The 22,180-nt window shown below is 52.9% G+C and overlaps 8 protein-coding genes across 8 annotated transcripts; 4 read left to right on the top strand and 4 right to left on the bottom strand.

Annotated features, from left to right (window-relative positions):
- Nucleotides 1–3,291: 3,291 nt before the first annotated feature.
- Nucleotides 3,292–3,798, top strand: BO72DRAFT_457166 (uncharacterized protein; the record flags this gene model as incomplete). The annotated part of the gene is made up of 1 exon (XM_040946318.1): nt 3,292–3,798. The coding sequence occupies one exon, from the start codon at nt 3,292–3,294 to the stop codon at nt 3,796–3,798; it is 507 nt and encodes a 168-aa protein (XP_040803532.1).
- Nucleotides 3,799–4,274: 476 nt separating this feature from the next.
- Nucleotides 4,275–5,887, bottom strand: BO72DRAFT_494372 (phytoene desaturase family protein; the record flags this gene model as incomplete). Its single annotated transcript, XM_040948462.1, has 4 exons — nt 4,275–5,164; nt 5,420–5,661; nt 5,762–5,810; nt 5,875–5,887. 4 exons carry the CDS (start codon nt 5,885–5,887, stop codon nt 4,275–4,277), a joined length of 1,194 nt encoding a protein of 397 aa, XP_040803531.1.
- A 938-nt stretch (nt 5,888–6,825) lies between these two features.
- Nucleotides 6,826–9,145, bottom strand: BO72DRAFT_476124 (Lycopene beta-cyclase; the record flags this gene model as incomplete). The annotated part of the gene is made up of 9 exons (XM_040947369.1): nt 8,822–9,145; nt 8,676–8,769; nt 8,246–8,592; nt 8,012–8,185; nt 7,656–7,953; nt 7,546–7,614; nt 7,370–7,488; nt 7,140–7,326; nt 6,826–7,110 (listed from the first exon to the last, which is right to left on the bottom strand). The coding sequence occupies exons 1-9, from the start codon at nt 8,842–8,844 to the stop codon at nt 6,826–6,828; spliced, it is 1,596 nt and encodes a 531-aa protein (XP_040803530.1). The 5' UTR covers nt 8,845–9,145.
- A 393-nt stretch (nt 9,146–9,538) lies between these two features.
- On the top strand, nt 9,539–10,431 carry BO72DRAFT_494370 (EXPERA domain-containing protein; the record flags this gene model as incomplete). The annotated part of the gene is made up of 4 exons (XM_040948461.1): nt 9,539–9,752; nt 9,827–9,990; nt 10,055–10,289; nt 10,349–10,431. The coding sequence occupies 4 exons, from the start codon at nt 9,539–9,541 to the stop codon at nt 10,429–10,431; spliced, it is 696 nt and encodes a 231-aa protein (XP_040803529.1).
- A 775-nt stretch (nt 10,432–11,206) lies between these two features.
- BO72DRAFT_446328 (amine oxidase flavin-containing superfamily) lies at nt 11,207–12,978 on the top strand. The gene is made up of 5 exons (XM_040944271.1): nt 11,207–11,230; nt 11,291–11,342; nt 11,401–11,726; nt 11,785–12,303; nt 12,382–12,978. Exons 2-5 carry the CDS (start codon nt 11,297–11,299, stop codon nt 12,736–12,738), a joined length of 1,248 nt encoding a protein of 415 aa, XP_040803528.1. The 5' UTR covers nt 11,207–11,230; nt 11,291–11,296; the 3' UTR covers nt 12,739–12,978.
- Nucleotides 12,979–13,284: 306 nt separating this feature from the next.
- On the bottom strand, nt 13,285–15,180 carry BO72DRAFT_446327 (uncharacterized protein). Its single transcript, XM_040944270.1, has 6 exons — nt 14,890–15,180; nt 14,458–14,830; nt 14,262–14,379; nt 14,137–14,204; nt 14,015–14,045; nt 13,285–13,934 (listed from the first exon to the last, which is right to left on the bottom strand). The coding sequence occupies exons 1-6, from the start codon at nt 15,055–15,057 to the stop codon at nt 13,589–13,591; spliced, it is 1,104 nt and encodes a 367-aa protein (XP_040803527.1). The 5' UTR covers nt 15,058–15,180; the 3' UTR covers nt 13,285–13,588.
- A 2,458-nt stretch (nt 15,181–17,638) lies between these two features.
- On the bottom strand, nt 17,639–18,604 carry BO72DRAFT_505795 (DUF3632 domain-containing protein; the record flags this gene model as incomplete). Its single annotated transcript, XM_040949203.1, has 1 exon — nt 17,639–18,604. One exon carries the CDS (start codon nt 18,602–18,604, stop codon nt 17,639–17,641), a length of 966 nt encoding a protein of 321 aa, XP_040803526.1.
- Nucleotides 18,605–21,225: 2,621 nt separating this feature from the next.
- On the top strand, nt 21,226–21,729 carry BO72DRAFT_494365 (uncharacterized protein; the record flags this gene model as incomplete). Its single annotated transcript, XM_040948460.1, has 1 exon — nt 21,226–21,729. One exon carries the CDS (start codon nt 21,226–21,228, stop codon nt 21,727–21,729), a length of 504 nt encoding a protein of 167 aa, XP_040803525.1.
- Nucleotides 21,730–22,180: the final 451 nt, after the last annotated feature.

The following is a 22,180-nucleotide window of genomic DNA, read 5'->3' as shown; positions in this document are numbered from 1 at the left end:
TATATCCAATCAGAATCAGTGTTCTCTTCTACGAATCTCAGTGCATCACTAGCGACCGAATGGTCTCCATTATTGAAGGGGCCTGCGTACTTCCCAGGCCGATTGATTCGACGTCTCGGATAAGACTGAGAAGAACAAGAGGACCCAGAGTGGCCACTGCTACCTTACTAGCGCAAGTATCATACTGCGGAACAAATATGATAGATCTCCTCATCTAGCCCAGGATTCGACTATCATGGTCGAAGGCCATTTGTTGCCTCGTCTAACTCCACCCACCGTCCCCACCCCCACCCCGCCCAGGCCTCTCGATCACGTGAGATCCACCCATTCTTTCATCAGGGCTATGAGGATTCCTTCCAAGGGCCGAGGTATGGAGTGGTAGGTGAATCTTCTGATAGTATGTGTGTATCTCGGGGCTTGCAAGCAGTCCGGTATGTAAGTTTAAACTCTTCAAAATGTTCTCAGTCAGTTCATGAAGGCCGGTCTGACCCCCTTCGGAGCTGATAGCCCGCCAACTAGCTGGGATCTAACTACATACAACGAACCCTAACTGAAACAGAAGACACTCGGTCCATGAAAAGTGGTCTTAGACCAGAAAGCGCAGCTGGTAGATCCCCTGCCGTGTATGGCCAAAATCTTGATATACCAAACAGACTTCCAGGGAATCTCCTGTCCATGATTTCACCCTGTTCCAGAACTCTCGCTCATTCTCCGACACTCACTGCCATCGCATCCCTGTTGTCTTGATGTCGTTGTAAACCTGATTCCCATTCCCCTCCCAGCCTGCGGAGGAACCTCCGTAATAGCTATCTTTCTTGTCTTCTCTTTTTCGTCCCGTTACCTTTCAAATCTACCCAGCCACGAGACCGGAATATCTATCTGGATGCCGCGAGGTCCAAGCCACTGGACGCCCCATAATGACTCGGTAATTTACTGCGCGAGAAGGCCTCACGGATCAGTGAGTGGTCCCAACGCTACCCCTCAACCTCCATATATTCCACCCGCAGGGTGGATCATCTCCTAGAGTACCTTATCCCGCCTATCTGGCCTGGAAGTCCAGAGAGAAAACCAAGATGAAATTCAGCCGCCGCGGTATCTCACAGGATCTCATCGATCGCACCAAGAAAGAGTGCTGTAAGCCCTGGTGCACACAAGGCTCACGGGGCGCTGGTAGCGCGAGCCGCGAACACTCGCAAGCCGAAATATATTTTTCCTTGTTGGGCATGATGCCTAATGGAGGGCGATGTTCAAGACGAGCTGGCAGGCATGGAGATAGATGACTGGCGATGGGAAACCGGGTTGTGCAAAGAGATGGCGGCTGTGTCTGGGCCCCCCGTCTGGGCTGCCTGGCCAAGACATTCAGCCATCCGCTACGGCCCTAGCTGGAAGAATATCAAGGAGTATGATTACCCCTAGCTCTTTACCACGAGTCGTCGAGATCGTATCAACTTCCCCTACTTTTGCCAGAGTATCCCTAAACAATGCCTGTTTTGGTTCCGGGGGGGGGGGGGGCTGCTGACGAACCTATCTCACCTGCAGAGACGTATTGTCTCCCTTCAACACAGCAAAAGTATATCGAGCATCGAGGACCGATGCGCTGGAATCGAGGAGTCTGGCTCCAAGCACGGAATGTGGAAAGAGTTCGTCTCGACTTCAGCCTCGACAAAGTGCAGCTGCCTCATACCATCAAATACGCGCTAGCCAGCCACATGACATCAGAAGCAGCTGGCTCTGTTGGAGGCAGACAGGGAGTGTGATGATGCTGGCGTTCTGAATGTACCCAGAGACATCTACCACTGAGCATCGCCTCCATTGCAGCCAATGAACATCAATTTTTTGCCTCTCATTTCCGAGTACGGAGGAAGGAAATGCGCCTGTTTGTTGTAGCTAAGTTACTATCTCCTAGAGCGTAGCCAACGATTCCCTCGCACGTGTAGCGCCGTAGATAGCACTTATCGTCGCGAACCCGGATTCCAGACGATGGCGTGGGTTAGCTCCTGAACATTTGCACCCGGGCAGATAGTAAAGTCACAGAGTCCAGCAAGTCGCCTGATCTGAAGGTGATGACTATTTTTCCTGTTGGGTGGAATGCGAGAGTTATTGAACTCAGCAGTGCTCGTGACATATGGCATCTTCGAGGCACGGGAAATACCTGCAGATAGCAATCAGGTCAGTATCCCGACGCATGTGCCCGTCGGGAAAAATTAGGTTCGGGATGGAGGGAGACATTAATTTTGTATGTGTCGCTTTTGTTGTTGCGTGTCGGACGAATGTACGGTGAGAATGTATGTTATACTGAGGGATGGATTGTATGATCACTAAGGGGCTACTGGCATGAAACTATACCCTGGATCGTTACGTGATCGCTTATGAAGTGTAATGTCATGGTTGTGTAGAGGCAGCAGTATAGCACTGTCGATGTGGTAGACCTCTGCGGCGCAGGAAGTGGGGTGTAAGCCCTATCTTCGGATCCTCAAGTTCCTAGTCCAACGCTCGTTCAAAAGATCTTGCCCAATGTTTTGTCAATCTATACTGTATCTGGCGAGTAGGGAAGGAAAGCCTTCGGTAGTGACTTGTAGATGGACCTGACCCAACGCACCTAGCCCTAATTCGCCTCCCCGACTCCTCAATCCTTTTCTCCCTCGTCTTGCTTGTCTTTAGGTCTCGCCTGCCCTCTCGCAACCCCCCGACTTTTCCAGAAATGGCAATGGCAAGCACCAATCTAAACGGCTGTATCGTCCAAGTTACCGGCGCAAGCACGCTGGCCCTCGATTACACCTCTCACCACTCCATACTAGACTACGTCTCCGGGGAGATCGGCCGCTGTGAAATACTCCATTTTCTTTCCCATACCTTCGCAATGGGCTACTCGATAACCTATTTTTCTAGTCCCCAATCGTATATTCGTAGCTGCAGGAGCCCCCAGAATGGTCGGTAGGAACGTCCAAGTCATCATTTCGTACCCGATGGCCGGACAATGGGTCCATAAAGCACCGGCCCCCCCCAATTGACGCGATTTTCAGTTCAGAGAGTAGTCGGATCCAGCAAATATCAATTTCCTAACTCCAGCAATTATGCCCAAGATATGCATTGGCTGCAATAGATAGCTTTGCAACTGGATTGGAAAAAAAACCCCCCCCCCCCCGCACAAAGCTCGGGCCACCCACCCATTCAGGGGCTATGATCCGCCCGCGCCGCGATCGGAGAAAACGTATCAACCCCCTGTGATCCGAAAATCTCCTTACTACAGACAATGTGTAGGTAAGGAGTCGGACGCAGTCACACTCCACAATGTTCAATTTAATAACACGGGTCCGCACATTTCTCGGCGACCAGGCCGCCCCTCCCCCAGGCCCCTTGAGCTTGCCCAAAGTCTCCATCCTCGGCCTCCCCGACGCCGGCAAACGGGCCCTCCTCCAGCATGTCAGCGACAGTCCCCTCAGCCCTGTAACCGTACACGGATGCCACGCGGGCTGGACGAGCAGCAGCCCCTCTCGCGAGCTAAGCTTCATCGCCGCGGACGTAGGGTTGAGTGCAAGGTTAGGCTGGCGGGCAGCCGTCGCCGCGCGGTACGCGGACGCAGACGCCCTGATCATCGTGATCAACTCCGCCCACGCGATCGCGCTGGAGGAGCTGCGGTACCAGGTTGACTGTCTGGTCCACGGGAGGATGGAGTCCGGCGAGATGCAGACGTACTGCATTGCCAGGAAGGGGATTCCGTGGCTGGTGCTGGTGAACTTTGAGGGGGGTGCCGTGGTTTGTGACCTTCCTGGGTCTGCTGGCCCGTGTGATTGCTAATCGCTTGTTGGGTTGGGTATGTGTAGGATGAGGGGATTGCAAAGGAGCAGGTAAATTGCTTGGGTCTGGATGGATTGGGTGTTGAATGGGTGGGATTCCTCTGCTTTCTGTCTCCGACGGATGGTTTTTGGTGGCAAGACAAAAGATTGACAGCTGGCAGATACTTCGTCCCATCTCGACTGCGACTGGGGAAGGGATTGAGGAGTCAATATCCTGGCTGAAGGGGAAGATTCACGTCAATGCTCAGCGCCGACTGCAGGAGAGGAATTAGGGTTCCGCGGTTAGATGAGGATGGTTCAACAATACATTCCCTGTCTGAGCACGGCTCAAATCTTCGTCTTTTGCCAATCAACAATACCACCTCAAGCTCACTAATAGCAGGGTTCGAGCATGATCAGCATTAAGACCGCCACTGCACTACAAGGAAGTACAGAAGATCCATAATCAACTCCTACCAGACCCAACCGTCATCCAACCTACTCGCAACCCTGCCCAAACCGAATCTGCATCACAAACAGACCTGCGACAGCAACACCAAGCATCCCCAACAGTATATCCCAGAAAACCCGCCCTGTAGCCCTATCCCTATCACTGCTTCCCACAGACTCGACATCCCGCTTAACCAGCTCCGCAACTAACTTCGCTCCCGCAAGACAAATCGGCACGCCCGTCCCAGGATGCGTACTCGCGCCGACAAAGTACAGCCCGCCGATGCTCGCGTGCTTCATCGCAGGCCGGAACTTCAACATATTGCCGAAGGAATGTGACAGGCCCAGGATCGCGCCGCGATCGAGATTGAACTTAATCCGCCACGTTGGCGGGGTCTCATGCGTCTCGTGGAGGATGTGTGCGCTGAGGTTCCGGATCCCCGTGCGGGACTCGATGGTGCGCAGGACCAGCTCGCGGGTATGTGCGACGATCTCCTCCCCCCATTCATCCTGGTGACTTCCTTCTCCGGAGCTGCGCAGACTGCCCACCGGAACCAGCACGACCAGCGCTTCCTTGCCCTCCGGCGCGGCGGTGGGATCGATCCGGCTGGGGACGTTGACGTAGAAGGACGGGTCGGCGGGAATGCTGTGATGGATGAAGATCGCGTCGAAGCTCTCGCGGTAGTGCTCGGCCAGGAAGATTTTGTGCGGGCGGAGTTGGGGCAGCGGCGTGTCCACCGCCCAGAAGAAGGAGATGCTGCTGCAGGAGGTCGGGCGTTGCGTGAGCGTGGCGGCGTACGGGCAGGGCGGGAGGAGGTGGGTGTAGGCGTAGACGAGGTCCGCGTTGACGATGACGATGTCGGCCAGGATCTCTTCGCCTGAGTGCAGGCGCACGCCCCGCGCAGTGTGCTGGTCGTCGGAGAGGATAATGCGGGTCACTGGGCTACGTAGCCGGTATTAGACCCCCTGGGTTTGGCCGATGCCGGCGAGCGCTTGGAGGACCTTTTCGCTCTGGCTTAGTGGACTGAGATTTGTGTGAATGAGAGGAGAGACAGATATTCAAGGGAGGTCTGTTTATTCGTTGTGGGAAAAGTTCGTGAGCACGTGAACATGAGTATCAAGTCTTAGGATGGACAGTCTCGAGAATGCGACGAAAAGACTCAACTCAACTCAACTCACCCGCTGAAACCCACCGCGCGGATACCAGATCCCGTCGACCGTCTCCGAGTACTGCAGCAGCGCGTATGTCCCCGGCGCCCCGTACGGACTCATGCCCACATACATCGAGGCAAAGGTCCAGGCCTGCCGCATCTTGGTGCTGGTGAAATAGTGCTGCGCTCGGCCGTACATGGTCGTCCAGGGACGCATGGTCAGGAGCATCCGGAAGACGTTTGGCTGGCAGAGGAGGGCGCGCAAGGACGGATAGTGCCGGCTCCTAGTGAGCGTGCGTTAGATATGACGACTCGATTCTTGTGGCATCGAGGCTTGCTTTCTTCAGAGGTATGATGGCAAAAGAATCCCGAGGGTTGACATACCGACTATAACAACTGATGGCTTTTCCATAGTTGTGGTGAATAACGATACCTGAATGGTTATTTGAGATTGGGGTTAGGGCTATACCAAGTCAACTGGTAGATAGCTTCCGCACCATGGGCATACATGGAGTGGTGATAGCTTCAACATCACATTCCTGGAAAATAAGACAGAATGAGTCTGGAGATTTTAGGCCTACCGTGCAACATTTAGCAGTCTTCCACGTCAAAGAAAAGTATCTAAGCTCACGTCGAGATGATATGACAACAATGGCATAAAAATTAAACTCCCCAAATATGCGATAGACGCTAAGAATGAGCACTCAGCTCGGTGGCATACAAACTACAAAGGGATTCCTTCGTGACACAAACAGCAGATGTCTGTCAGCAGGGTGGTCTCAGAGAGAAGCTATAACCACGTCTGGCGCCCTACAATCACACCGACGCTTCACGGCTTGTTGCATAGTTGTATGTGGTGTACTATATGTCCATTCGTGATGTATCAGAGTGTACAGTGCGGTACGACATGGTACATGCAGCCCACGACGTTTGAAGTTTAGTGATGAAGTACAAGGCTGCGCGTGACCCGGAGTACATGCCCTAATGGTCTACAAGTACTGTAAGAACCCAGGTGATCTGAGCCATCACGCATGCAGTGTCCATCGCCAGGATAGCGACCTTCTGCAGGCAATACCCGAAAGGGCTTATTTATGTGGCTCATGTGTGCGTAGTAATATTTTCTTGCTGGATCGGCTTCACATGGCGGTTAGGAATGCGTAGCGAGCCCCCTCCCCTTGCGCATATATGTCCTAGCGAATCACTCTTCCAGGCGCTGCACTGCGGATAGAGGCTTACTGAGAGACGGAGAGAAATCAAGCCCTTTGATTATCAAATCAAGCGGTAGACAAGATAACACTAATGATTTTCCTTCGATCATATGAGGTGATTTTTATTTATCAAGTAAAACGCCCCCTCGAAACTTGGTCTTTGCTAGATTTCGAGACTACCGGCCCCAACCTAAAAATGATGCTGTTCAAGTGACAACGCCGTGAGCCAAGCTGTAAATCCTAAGACCTTGTCGTCATGGCGCGAAATGCAATCACCGCACGGCGCAACAAGGGAAGCCGCAGTTTCTCACCCGGAGGCGCGCGACCCCCGCGCTGAAGTGCCGCCCCGATCGCCATGTAACTTGCGATGGTCGTCCGTAGAGGGCCCTGCACCATGGAGGGCAGGGATGCTAGGGCGCCGACTGCCTCGTCATGCAGCTTTTGTGCCTTGAGGAGAAGGCGTCTCCTCAACCGTTCCACCGGAGCACTATCCGGATTGTCCAGCACGTCTGTCGGGGTGATGCCCTCGTGAGCCAGGCCGTGGGAAGATAGACCCGATTGATCCGCGAGTCCCGGTCGATGTCGCGCGCGATGTTGACCAACTTAAAACCTTGGCCAGTCTGCTCGCCGGCCGCAATCACCGCTCGCCGCGTAGTGGCACGGTTCGCCGACGCATGATGGGGGAAGTGGTGGAACACGAGGTCCAGCACGCTGGCGGCCACGGTGCCTGCGACGTGATTCCTCTTCGGAGTCGATAGGGAAACCACTGCTCTCGCAGTCGAACTTGGTATCGGTGCGGAACCCCTCCAGGAGACCTTGGAGAGGCGAAAGGCGCAGTCGGGAGGCGGGGAGAGCCGCTATCGGTTCACTCAGCTCCGAAGGCTTAGGTTCCCCCTGATGTTCCTAGTCTGGTGAGAGCCGGTAGGCTAGCTTTGTTCTGCAATTGTTGATGGCTGTCACTGCTGTAATTCGGTCTGGAGAGTTGTCGATCAGGTCGTCGGCCACCCGACAGAAATAATATCTGAGGCTCTTTTTAGCGGGTGGTTTCGAGGTTTCTAGAGGTTAGAGACTCCTTTCAGGAAGATGAGATCAATGTGCAGGAATCCCTGAAGCATACTGCTTCCCATGTACATACTCTGACTACTGGTAGCCAAACATCGAACTGCCTTGCTCAGGAGAGCCACAAAGTCAGGATCTAGTTTCTGTGGCGAGAAAACGAAGTTCCGGAAGATTTGCCCGTAGGAAGGAACACCGTGGATACTCGACTTGGATTGAGCGAGCTTGCCATCGGTTAGGGCTATGGTAAAGTCGATTGCGGCAAATCCGAACACGATCAGCACGTTCGTTAGGAGGAAGAAGACGGCTTCTCTATACGCTGGGTCATTATCGCGACTCTCTGTCAAAGTGCCCAGCTGCTAGCGCATACTCGATATCCATATTCCTCCATACCTCCCAGCCCAGTTTCGTGCCATTCTCGATGACCCACGTTCCTCGCCGCATTGACAATGTGTCCACTATCCATAGTAACATTGTTGGGAGCATTACTGACAGAAAAATCTCGCGGCGAGGGAGAGCCAATATGAAGTGGCCGGCGATTGCCCTTGATGTACGCGCATCAGATCTAGCGTGTTGTCTTAGCCGTAAAGGCAGTAACTCTTACCACTGAGCCAGCAGAAACGGACAAGCCCAAACCAGAATCAACCCCATGTAGGTGTACCGACCTCCATCTAGGAGGTATTTGACACCTATGGCACCAGCCCAAGCCAGGACCAGGATTCCCACGCTGAAGGATTTCCCACTTGCTGGTCGCACAAAGGCAGGGAACACCAATCGACGGGTGAGTATGGTGTACAGCATATCGGTGCTGTATGTCTGGATGACAAAAAAGAAGACCTCTTCCAGAGGAATGGAACACAATGTGTAGCCGGTCACGGCTTCCCGGGGGTAAGTCCAGGCCCGGCGGCGCACAAGGTATGAATCCCACGGAATCGTGGCTGTGAGTGCTATCTATCCACAATGGTCAGATTTTGTGGGTGGGGAGAGAAGCTGCGAAAGCAAAGACGCCAAATTATGAGGTAGCGTATCGTGACCATGGTGAATATTCGCGCCCAGTCCAGGCGCGTCATGAAGGGCCAGAAGGCAGCGGTAAGCCCGACTGCCACTGGGACGTTGTAGATAACATGGCTGCCATGGTCAGCGTACGATAACGCACGAAAGAATAGCAAATTCAACCTACACCGTTGTATAGTCGTAGCCCATTCTGTCTGTGTTTCTGCGCGTGTTACACTGATTTGAGGCAAAAGTCCGACCGCGCAAATCCCAAGTTTGTCTTTTCTTCCCCTTGCATCTATGACTTTGATAACATATCAATTGCACATATCTACACCCACGCGCATGCCTACTTAGTCCTAACTTTCTGAGTCCATATAAACTTTAGTCATAGGACCTCAAAATTGATCATAGTCACCTCCATTAACGAGCATGAGTTGATGTTGTGAGGTTTGTAGTAGACTTTTGATAACATTGGAGCTTTTATGCTGTTGGAGCTGCGAAGATAATATTCGAAGTAGGAAGAATAAACTACACAAATCGCTTTACTAGGTAGACAATTGTAGGGTTATTAAACAGGCCAGCGTATCGCTAGTCAGAGTGAATATGGTTGCCTACCAAAAAGGGTCTAATGCTTGTTTCAGCATATGCAGCCTTGCATTTAACTACTGAATAAGTTAGATCTCCAGGGGTTCAAACTCAAAGCTGGTGGTCTGATCTGGTATCCTTGATATCCGAATCTCTTGGCATTCTCCGCGGGCTCCGCGGGCTCCGAGCCCGGACCAATCGTGCATCGATTATTATAAGACAAGATATCCATCCTTGTTGACAATCTATATATTTTAAACTGTCATGTACAATAGACTTACAATTGTGTTGACTTAGCTGAGCAAGCTTACGCAATATGACCAATCAAACCACACCAGTCTCTCACAATTACTATCCTTCAACAATACACCTACCACACTATGCAACCAACACAACCCCCGTCTTCTCGCTCATTGCCCAATTTGGTATCCTTTGGATTGCCGTCCTTGGAGTCGCTCTGATCACCATCCGCCGCGCACGACCTAATGCGAGTCGATCAGACCAATTTGCATTTAAATGGATGTGCCTGAGTATGTACCCTATCCTCGCCTCGACGAACCTCCCAGTCAAACACCCCATGCTAAGCACGTAAGCCCCCGTGCAGCGGGATCCATCCACCTCTTCTTCGAAGCCTACTTCGTCATCAACCATCAATCCCTCGCAAGCTCGCAGGATCTCTTTGGTCAGCTATGGAAGGAGTACTCCCTCTCTGATTCGCGGTATCTGACGTCGGACGCATTCCTTGTGTCCATGGAGGCCGTCACCGCCGTACGTCCTGCCATCCCTATCCAGACTGCACGCAGCAAGCCAGAGAAGCTGATAAATCTTGCAGTTCTGCTGGGGCCCGCTCGCATTCTTCGTTGCCTATTGCATCGCCGCCCAGCACCCCGCTCGCCACGCCCTGCAGCTCATCATGTCGCTGGGACAGGTCTACGGCGATGTGCTGTACTATGCGACGAGCCTGTTCGACCTTTACTACCACGGGATGGAGTTCTGTCGGCCAGAGGGTTATTACTTCTGGTTTTATTACTTCTTCATGAACTTTATTTGGATTGCTGTGGGGTCTTGTGAGTATTGTCTTGATATCCTGCGGTGTGGGCTGTGGGGTTTTGCTGATGTCTCGCAGATTATGCGTGTCAAAGTGCGGTGGAAATAACGCGGGCTTTTAGGAAGCTGAGTGAACTCGATCGGAAGCGCAAGTCCAACTGACCGATGTGAGAGCTGGTTACGCATTTTCGCAGAATGAAGTCTGCCTCTGTCATGACCGGATATATAATTTGGATGAGAAGGAGGATCGTTTGCAATATGTTCTGCGATACTGGCTTCCAAAGGAAGACAATTATTCGCGTGATTACTCTCTTCATGTAGATATGAGTCGCTCAAAGACCCTCATTCACTTGTGGTGAAGTCCCCCCCTGAGATTGCTCGGCAATGACAGCTGTTGAGCTCGGGTAACCCGGCTCCAGTCGACCGGCTTGGCGGTGGAGACGTTATAGCTTAGCTTTCTTGGCTCTAGTTCAGCCCTACTACTCTGCCACGGTAGCTAAGTTGGGTATAGATGTTTCGGCGCTCATTTATACTGGGACAATGATTGGTGAACTGTCTCCAACTGTTTCATTTATACACAACTCATTTCTCAGGTTGCGCAGGGCATTCCGCTCCCACAGTAGTTGGCTGTCGGTTCTCACACTAGTCTCAGTCCTCGAAATAAAAGCCCGTCCCTCGCTTTCACTTAACCGGTTTAAATCTTGCTGAGCTTCTACCCGCCCCAGAAGATTCACTCAGGATGTCTCCCTTCAACTCACTTTCTGTCGCTCTTGCCTCGATTGGAGCATGTTGTGCTGCATCCCTAGCATCCAACTCAACCTTCGAACCCCGTTACCCCGATGCAACTGTCGAGACAGTGGATGTGGTGATCGTCGGTGGTGGAGCCTCCGGAGCCAATGCGGCTGTCCACTTCCATGATGCCGGTCTCTCAATCAGGGTTGTCGAAAAACAAGGTCAACTGGTATGAAACCTCTCTTCATTTATGGGCCATGCTTTAATCACTGTGGTTCTCACCCTACAGGGCGGAATGGTCAACAGCTGGACGAATCCCGCCACTAATACCACTTACGACTGTAAGTACAATCATTGACCACCATCCAACTACACAATTCTGACAGCATGTCGCATCAGACGGCGTAGCGGCATACACCAACTACACCGGCACGACCGCGTTCTTCGACCGGCTCGGCATCGACTACGTGGAGCCCGACCTGGGCAGCACCACCCTGACCACTACCTACGCAGACTTCACCACTGGCAAGCCCGTGAATTACCTTGCTCCCAACATCACCGACGAGTTCGCCGCCCTGGAAACATTCTACAATGTCTCCAGTCAATACCAGGATCTCTTCCTCCCATCCTACGCCAAGTGGCCCGCGCCCGAAGATATCCCTGAGGACCTACTAGTGCCCTTCCGCGACTTCGCCGCCAAGTACAACCTAAACGCGACCATCTTCGTAAGCCCACCACCAACCTTTTCCCACTCACGAACCCCCTAACCATCGTCCCGGCTAGCTCATCTGGTCCGGCATCGGCGCCGGTCTAGCCGACATGCTCGACGCACCCACCCTCTACCAAATGCAGACCTTCGGGCCCCAAACCGCTGCCGCCTTTCTAGGTCAGGACCCGGAGTATGTCCCCGCCTCCCACCGCAACCAGGACATCTACGACGCGGTCGCGGACATCCTGGGCGATTCCGTCCTGCTGAATAGCACGGTGATCGATTCCATCCGGTACCCCGACAACCGGGGCGTTGAGCTGGTCGTGCAGAACCACAGCACCCAATCCCACACTATCATCCGCGCCAGACGCCTCGTAATGGCCATCGAGCCGACAGCCGCCAACACCGCCCCCTTCGATCTGGACACCACCGAGAAGAGCATTTTCGACCAAGGAAAATGGAGCGTCGTCCACACAGGAATTATCTCCCACCCCGCACTACCAGTCAACGGCGTCATCTACAACCTCCCCGCCACAGCGATCGATGGCAACGACTACGCGCTGCCTGAGCCGCCCTTCGTCGATTACTTCGAGGTGAGTTCCCCCCCCCCCCCCATCCCATCCATATTGCAACTCAAGAAACCTAGCCCTAATCACTTATTAAAAAAATAGTACCTCGGCGAAAACCTCTGGCAAGTCATCGTCGTCGGCTGGCTGGGATTCAGCGAGACCGCCGCGCAGGCCCTCGCTAACGAAGGGATCCGCCGTCTAATCGCCGCGGGGACGCTTTCCGCTTCAGTCTCCAACGGGACTACCATAAAAGTCCATGCGTGGTCGAACCACGGGGCGATGGATATGCGGACCACCGCCGAGAACCTGAGGGACGGGTTCATCCAGCGGCAGTATGCGCTGCAGGGCCATCGGTCGACGTACTGGACGGGCGCGGCGTTCGGGAACCAGCTGTCGAATTATCTGTGGGCGTATAATTTGGAGTATCTGGTGCCGTTGGTGCGGGGGAGTTTGGCGTGAGTGGCTGGGGAGTGCAGGGAAGTTAAGGGTGGGTTAGAAGTAAGTTATGGGGTTAGGGTTACGGGAGTGTTTCAGTGATCGGATTCAGGCGGAAGAAATAAGGTTTGCGTGAAATGGACTGCTCAAGTCAATGCACACCCGTCCATCTCTTAGGGCATGAGGTCTGAGCATAAATAAGTTTAGTAGCTTCGTCCAAGCTTGAGACATGGGTGACACTCGGCTGTTGTCTCTGGAACTGTGTGAGCATGAAACAGGTCTGAGTGGTCTTAAAGGCAATGAATCATTTCAAAATTGTCAGTCGGGTCTCTCTTCGGCCCACATACCTCTCTCCGGGCTCATGTTTCACCTCATTGGGACCTCGAACCGAGGCGTAAATTCCTCTTAGCCCATGCGCGAGGTATAAACCTATTTGAGTAGATCGCATCATCTCCGGGACAAAAGAATGTGCCTGTTTCAGCAACATTGCTTGTCTCTACGGAGTTGTTTCCTGCAGGGGAATGCTACCGCGCTAGTACGAGTGGCACTCGACACATCAACTGCACCCATGCCATACATACATACATATCCCGCAGCCACCGCGCGTACCTCTGGAACGCGGTTGCATGCGGGGACCTACTTACCCGATCAGGAAGTATCCCCGCCGCCCTTGATAAGCTCTAGTGGGTGCACAGCTCTTATCTTGTTACCTCCCGTAAATCAAAGTTGATAGATCTGTACACAAGCAAACAATCACCTAGAACCCATCCATCGACCTCAGGACCTATCTCCAAAACCACCACAAACACCATCCGATTGCTCCAACCTCCCACCCGAACAAGCGCATCACTTTTCTTTTTCTCAATCAATCAGCCTACCGCCCCCGCCCACCCCCCATCTCAAACTCGACCACAATCTGATCCGTCCGATGGATCTCCCACTTCCTGCCCCGGCCCCGCCCGCGCCCCGGCCGCACCGTCTCCACCTCCTCATCCCCGGACCAGATCTCCTCCTGGCTGTCTGCTCGTGTCACACTTCCTTCCGTCAACTGATGGCGCCCCTTTCTCGCGGATCCGGGTCCATACGAAGGCACCGGGGTCGGGTACGAGCGCGGGAGGCTGTAGGATCGGCAGGCGGAGGAGCGTTTGCCCAGGATGAAATCCAGGAGGGGCTGGAGGGTGGGGATGCAGGAGGCGATGATGACGAGGTTTGCTTCTGCGCTTTTGCTGGGGTTAGCTTACAGGGTTGGAGGACGGGGAATGATTGGATTGGGTATGCGTGGGCTGAGGTGGGGACGTACTTAGTCCAGAGGACGAGGGGGCAGCTTTCGTCTGTCTTTAGCGTTAGTCGGGGGTGAGGGTTGCGGTGGAGGGGGAGGAGGAGGTAAGGGAACAAGGGCAGAGCAGGGTAGGGCAAGCATACATGTGGAATCAGCAACGTCGCCGAGGGCGTCGAGGTGGGTGGTTTTGATGATGGCGGCGCAGGCGGAGCTATCCGGACCAGTTAGGGCTGCATTGTCAAGGGATTGAAGGGAGGGATGAACGAACATAGCGCCGAGCCCTAACGCCGCGCACAGGGCGAGCTTCTTATGCAGGGACATCTGTAATCGCCACAGGATCACGCTCGGGTAGATCGCCAGGCTGAGGTCGGTGAAGGCTGACAATGCTGCAACGTTGTTAGTGAGTGCCCTCCCGGCGAATGCTGAACTGCAGTAGCCATCGGCGACAGGAGAGGCAGACTCACCCCCATTAAACGTGGCAACCCCGATGATGACCCTCGAACTGCGACAGCGCGCCCCCTCGACCGTCGCCCACAGCGCGCGCGGCGGATCGCACTGGGTAAATAGTACCAAAATATTCCCCACCGCGACGGCCATCACCATCCCCGTCAGCCCCCAGAGCGCACACCGCATGCGAACCCCAGGAACCAGGATCCGGTGCAGCAGGGCGGCCACGCCTAGTTTGGGCAGCGCGAAGGCGAGGATCCCGAAGATCCAGCCGAGATCGATGGTCAGGTTCGCTCGTTCGGCGGCGGAGGGGCCGATCGTGGCGGCGTGCTTGCCGAGACCTTGGGTCACGGCGACGGTCGCGAGGCTGACGTTGCATAGCCCTAAGATCTGGGGATGGGAGTGGGTCAACGGGTGAATCATCGATATAAATGAGATAATGGACTCACCATTGAAGAAGCAATCAGCCAGTCGTCCAGCCCGAAGGCACGGATAATCTTCGTACGGATCACCAGGCGCGCGCAGACCAGCACGGTCGCAAGGCTCGTCAGAGTCCACATCACCGCCAGCAGGGCCGGGCCTTTGTTCTCTGGGTCGAACGCTGTGGTACCCGCCATGGCATGGAGGCGCTGCCACTGTTGTCGTGGACCATCCGGAAAGATTAAGAACAGCGAAGAGGCAGCAGTTGGCGGGCTTTGGGGGGATCGCTACAGCCTAGGTCTGGCGATGGTGGCATATCTTATAGGAAGCGCCCCCCCCCCCCCCCCCCCCTGTCGATTGATAGGAAAGTAATGAGTAAATGCGTTGGCGGGGGGAAATAAATGGACAGGTGCCTTCGATTTCTGTAGCCAGGTGTCAGTGCTATTTTTTTCTGATGCATCGACTTTTGATGCAGGAATTGATATGTGCAGGATTGCTATTTGTGGGCAAGGTTGGTTGGTTTACGCAGCAGTGGGGAGGGGGGTCACGCAACCCGGCCGCGCTAATTATGCAGGACGAAAAAAAATTGTTTGGGCTTGATTGTGTCGGTTCTTTTCGCGTGTTGTTTGTCTGCAGTTATCGTCCAGAGTACCCCTGACAGCAGCAGCCCCGTATTTCCCCGGAATCGGTGCTCGTTGAATGATGACCCGTGCGGCACATGCCTTACAGGTAGGTGGGAATGGGGGCGCATTCTTGTTTTGCGGCAACGCAATGACCCCCTCATATCCCTCGGCCCGGAAAATGGCTCCGCATCTCCGCAATCAATTGTGGATCCTGTCATTTCTGTCTGGACCAATTGACTTGGCTTGGGTGGGACTTAGGCCTCAACTTACTGATGTACTCATATGTACGAGTATCGAATTCCCGGATCACCGATACCCTGGTCCGCTGGGTTTGACATCAGACAATCGCATTCTTCGGTCCAATCGACGTGCTTGGTCTAGCCTGTCACAATTTTGTTCCTGGTCAAAATTCAGTGAATGCTGCATCAGACTAAATCCCTCACACAGACCTTGTACTGACCTCCGTGTGGTGCATTGTCATCCCAAAGTGTCGACCGAGATTGTCTCGCTCGTGAAAGACACCTTGAAGCCCTGCAGAATCTCAAGAATCTTGATCTTCCTCTGCTGTAACAACCATGATTGAATGCAACGACATCCCTGCGACGGTGTCGTGGTCACACGTGGTGAAGAATGTGGATGTTGAATCGCTGGGCCGTTAACCCTAAGCCCCCGAGCTCAGTGACTAACTTTGCCCCAAACTGACAGCCCGCTGAGCCCGATATTCAATGCTGGGCAGCCTTTCGTGCGACTCCAGCTAAGGAAGTCGCGCGAGTTTAATGCCAGGCGTTGAGACACCATGCAAGACTCTTGTGAGGGCCACCGATGAGCCCCTAATGTTCAAGCTCCAGGTATTGAGCAGCTGGGTATTCGATGTGTTATCGCGCAGCGTACCGGCTTCGGACTTGGGGTCGGGGTTGATATTGGGGGGTGCCGTTCGTTGACCGGAGCGATCAATCGGCTGTGGGGCTCTAGATGTTTGTAGCCATAAGGGAGCTGTGTAGGCAGGAACGGGATCGTGAGCCGAAACTTCGTGAAGCGATGATCATGGGAAACTCGGGAAGGGATCTCCGAGGCCGGGACGGGGCAGCCCGACCGACTAAGCGTGATAAGCGTCAGCTCTTTCTCTGGATAAGTCGCATCCATGATATCAAAGATTTGATGTTTAACGTAGTGGGGGAGTTGTGTGGAGGCTTGGGAACCTTATTGCTTTGTCTGTCGAGAGGAGAGTGTGTACTCAACGTGGCGTGCAGTACAATACTTCCGCCGCAGGAAAAAGGAGGCTGTGTTGTGTAGCGAGAAAATGTTTCTCTAACAGCAACCTGCGTTAATTATGGATACAGCAAATACTACTTACTAGTCTTTGAGGCTTACTGACCTGATGATTGCTCTCGATGAGCGACTTTGGGGGTATGTGTCTGCGAGACACAACTGGGAGGTTCATCAAGGAGCTCTTTTCATAGCATTCGGGTTGAGAAGACTTTGGTGGTTGCGGCTGTATGTGCTAGTGGTTCCCTCATTAGCCCTAACTGTACTGTGCTCTGGTTTTCAAAACAGAAAGAGAGGAAAAGAAAAGGGAACAAAAACCGTCATCTTCAAGGATTGTTCTCTCTAGCAAATTCAAGAGCGCCTGGAGACAATACTCAGAGCTATAGTACACGTGCTCAGCTGTATGGGAAGAAAAAAAAATGACCAGCAGGGGGGGGGGGGGGGGACAGGCGACCCCCCTTTCCCTGGCCATGCATCGGGTCTGGCCTTCGTGGAGGCTCTGGGTCTGGGAGAAAAGCGAGGCGACCAATGGCTTACCCGAAAAGCCACAAATTCTAGCAAGCAGCATTCCCTTTACTTGGAACTCTGCCAATAGCAAGTTGCTATTCTTCCCTGTCGTGTGGTTTACGTTTCACTCGGGGTCGTGGTAGCCGCGACCAAAGCGGCGAGTCAGGGGTACACACTAGAGGCCTCAAAGAAAGCCAGCTGCTCTGTGTGTGCCCATGCACGTATAGTACGAATAAGTAGCATAATGTGCTTCCTAAGTCTCGAGAATGGAGATTCAGACAAAGGAATCAAAAGGCAAATATTGAAACTGCCTCAGGGGCGTAATATTGTAAATCAAATACCAAAGAAGTGAATATCAAACTAGAGCCTCAGGGCCGCAACACTAACACCCGCTTGCCTTTTGCGACAATGGGATATCCTGCAGATCCTCCTCAATTTTGTTCATCCGATCCACCAGGGCCGCCGCGGTCTTCTGAAAGTCATCGGAGGCGAATTTCGCGAGCTCCGCAATGCGTTCTTTCCAGAAGATCCACCGCTCGCGGGGGATATCCGCCCTACCACCTGTGGCACGGTGGAGAGGCCCCTGCATTGTGCGCCTCATCCTGTCCGCTTCGAGAAAGCCTTCGTACCGCTGGCGATACAGCTCGTAGCCCGCATGGAGAATCCATTCACGCACGATAGCAAGATGGTGATCGACGAGACGGGGGTTTACATGGGGCCACTCGAGCGCGGACCGCAGCTGCCAGATGGCGAACTCCTTCCACGGCCGCAGCTGATGTCCGAGGACTCTAGCCATGAAGGAGTCCAGATTGAGGTCTTGCGCGATCCACTTATCATCCTTCGGCTTGTCTTTGTCGCCGAGTTTCAAGGGACACCGGGCATCCTGTGGAAGGTGGAGGAGTCCGCAGCACTTGGCCGTCGGATCGGGATAAATTTCAGGAAGCCCGCTCGGGAAGTTCTGTCGCATCACCCACCCCAAATAGCTAAAGCTTGTCCACAGCTTTTCCCTCACCCCCCCCTGATTCTTCTTCTTCCTCATCTTCTCCTCCTCCTCATCGATAATGATCGGTGTCAGCCGACTCAAAGCGCACATGAGCTTAATCAATCGATCCTGCCCTTCATCATCGTAGCGCGTGACAGCGGCAGTCGAAATTACCTCCAACCAAAACGGCTCTAGAGGTTTATCCCCTTTCCGCTCTTTCTCGGGAGTCAAGAAGTATGGACGGATAATGGCGTCGATGCGCTCGGCCCCGGTGTGCGGGTCCTCTATCCCGTCCACTACATCAAACACAACCTGGGCTGCTTGCTGCACGAGGGGATCGTCGGAGAAAAAGTCGCTGTTTTCCATTTTTCTGTTCGCAGTGTGTGTGTGTGTGTGTGTGTGTGTGTGTGTGTGTGGAAGATAGATAAAACTAGCTTCAGCCTGAGACACATGTAGCACTCAAGCACCTTAAATAGTGCACGACTCTGATGAAAATAGCACAACACCAATACACCTCCTTTGTGTAAGATTTTCAACATGTCTTTGAAGCTGCACTTCCATTATTAGAATTTTGACTGTCCCAGCCATCTAGTTGTAAGGTAGTTGATACACTTTGTCTCAAATTGCAGTCTCCGGTCTTTGTCTGTCCTTATCAGAAGAAAAACAAGAGCTGCCACTACTGTGATCTGCTTACCTTTGATCTTTGATCCTCTTGTCTTCATTGATGAGGGACTGGCCTATGATCACAAAGGCACAGAAGTATGCCCGGCCACAACATGGGGTCTCAGCGCGAAACCGCCCTCGCAGGCTGAGTGAGGCATAATCCCATCATGTTTCTCTACTGTCTGCCTATGCTCTTCGCCGCAGTTTCACAGTGTAGCAGATGGCATCGTGATCGAGTGCAGCAATATGGTTCATTGCAGTATACCATGGGGGGCATAAATAGTCGTGCTCTAGACCTGCACCATGGCAAACACAATCCTAGCTATTAATATCTCTCTTTTCCTTGACTTCGGCAGATATCATGGGACTCTTACCAATGAAATCGTTTTTCCAGTGGTTCGGGTTTTCAAAGACCCGAAAATCAAAAGAGGACCACTCTTGCAGGCTTCTGGATGATACGTTGATTCACAGCAATACCTCCTATGTATGCCTTCACATTCTGTTCTTGGGTGTAAGCTGACAATCAAGGAATTTAGTGGTCTCTCAGCGAGCTTCCCTTCACGCACTCTAAGTGGGATCTCCACTACATTTCCATCGAGCATGCGCTCAGGTCGGCAGAGCATATAGAGGACCTGCCGGAGGGAAAAGTGTGTTATAACAAAAAGGGTCTCCCATACCAAGAGCACCCTAAGGAGTATGAAAATAGGGAGAAGATATTCCCCCCCGGAAAGACGCATCGCGAGGGGCCATTGCGACCAGAGGATAGAATGTGGAAGACCGGAACGGAACCAGGCCCTGCTCGTATCATCGGGCCTCAAAAGGAACATGAACCTAGGTGCAGGAAACGACCGCACTGGAAACTACCGACGTACTGGAAACCATGCTATCATGATAAGCAAAGAGGGTATGATGATAAGAACATGGTCCCCGCAACCTATCACTCAGGTAAGCTATGAGCTCACTCACCCTACCGGTGGTATATCACGTCAACCGTGCTTCTCTTATGCCTCCTTGCTTTTGTCAACCTATCTAACAAATTGCAACCCTAGCGACCGGTCTCGCTCGGAGGCCAGTTTCCGCGCCGACTTGAGCCACAACAGTTCCCCTCGAAGATCAAGTCTCTGTTTTGATCATCTGTGTTTGCAGTTCATCTGCGACGCCCATTCATCGTCCTGTTTGGTGTCTTCTTGCCACCTTCTACCGCATCTGATTGTCAAAATCTCTCGTTTGTTGCTTAGATCTTTCGGTTTTCTCGCGTTATCTTCTTGGTCTTCGGTTTCGTACCTCCTTGTTTTGTCAGGATCTTTGTTTCGATACCACCTTCTCTTGGACTCTTTCGGTGCCTCCTTCTGTGTTCAATTGTTCTGATATGCCAGCCCTGTCTAAGCCTTATTGTTGGCCAGTGTCTGTCTTTTTGTACTTACCGAAATCCATTGTCATCAATTGCATGGCTTTGTTGTCCACCATCCTAGCGGAATTGCGGGCGTCCTTTGACCAAGTCCTTAGGGCTGGCTTGCTTTCTACGTTCCGCGTTCGTTTTGGGCCTGGGTCTGGCCCATCCTTGAGCAGTAGATATAACGGGTCAACCACGGCAATAAACGCAGCTCCCAACCATCTAACAAATAGTCTTGTCTGGGATTAGTACATGACCTCATGGACAGTCTACTTGTGGCATTTCGGCAACCCATTCAATCGACCGCCCCAGGCTCCGGCTAATGGTCGATCGCACCCGATCTAGTAAGGTCGATTCCGGCTCCGGATTTCTTGGCGGACCCGACCAGACGGTAGCAGCGGTCCGATCGGATATTGTATTGATCCAACTGACATCAAATATCTGTAATTACCAATTTGCCAAGAAAATGCGGCAGTGGAAGTAGAAGGATAGGCAGGGGGCACGTGTGACTGTCGGAAATTCCATTTCCTTTTCCCTCCTTGGACGCAGGGATCGCCTGCTGTAGGTCAGCAACTCATGAATGAGTTTTGATAGAGTTAGGTATGTGTGTCATGAATAATCCTGTCTCAGTAGCATGGTGGGCCATCAATTCCATACAATGACCGTACTTTTACCAACAGAGGATAAAGAAACTAGTGGGGCATTCATTCCAACATAGCGGAACATTTTCTCCAGTTGGTCTTTGGGCTTACAATCCATTGTACTATCTCTTTATTGCATAGCGACATCCTCATCTCCTTCTTTCTTGTTACCTTCTGTCCAAGAAACATAAAAAGACATTGTGCTATTTCTCTGCGCCCATTCTTGATCCATCTCTCTACAGGCGACGCACAGCTGAGGATCTGATTTATCCAGACCGGCAAGTATCATGATGTCGTCTTATCCTTATCGTCTTTTTAACCTCCTGAGCTCTGCCTTCGCTCCGCAGGAGCCATCCCAGGACCAGCAGACGCTGGTGGGTCAGGCCGATGCCGGGGAAGAATGGCCAATGCTGCAGGAGCAGACAGGTCAAGACCCCGACCTGCGTGAGTACTTGCCTGGTGCTCGTGAGTACATCGTCCACCCCCCCTCGCGCGTAGCATACCCTGAAAACCAGCAACAGGATCACCCACAGCCGGACGCAGGATCACCCCAGCGCCGCTCCGGTCGATATCACTACGTGCGGGATAACATGGGTAGATGGATCTGCGCCTTTCCGGGCGCCGATGGGCAACCCTGTAAAGCTGCTTACTACAGCCATACTGGGTTGTGTAAGCACTATCAGGTGAACCATGAGCTGAAGAAGCCCTATCCGTGTCAGTTCTGCGGGCGGAGTCTGTTGTTCTCTACTCGCGCGCAGTATACCAAGCATATGAAGCGCGCTCATTCGGCGTAGATGGCTGGGTCTCGGGGTCGAAGCAACTAACAACGGGAACTCTAGGTCTGAAGAGAATGAATTTGAGTGATTTCGAATTGAGAAGTGGTATTTTTATAGTGTGGTTTCGTTGAAAGGAGCATATTCCTCTCTTCACACCCGATGCATCAGAATGAGGTTCAGCCCTAATCCTTCTCCCGTCTTTCTATGGTTGAGTTCCCCCCAAGCCCTCAACCGAGTCCGCTAGCTTGAGATTGCCTCACCACGCGTGAGCATGTCCAGGCCTCATCACGCGCCACCCGAAAGACTGTTCGAGAGACTGGGAGCTGTCTTCTGATGTCATCATTCTCTCCGTCATTTGCATAGCTCTATAAATCCTTATTACGTCAGCTGACCACCAACCACGTCTTGGTGGCGCAATTGGTTAGCGCGTACGACTGTTAATCGTGAGGTTGAGAGTTCGATCCTCTCC

This window comes from Aspergillus fijiensis, assembly GCF_003184825.1.
Source record: "Aspergillus fijiensis CBS 313.89 unplaced genomic scaffold BO72scaffold_13, whole genome shotgun sequence".
Taxonomy (NCBI): Eukaryota; Fungi; Ascomycota; class Eurotiomycetes; order Eurotiales; family Aspergillaceae; genus Aspergillus; species Aspergillus fijiensis.
This window is presented reverse-complemented; position numbering and strand designations above follow the sequence as displayed.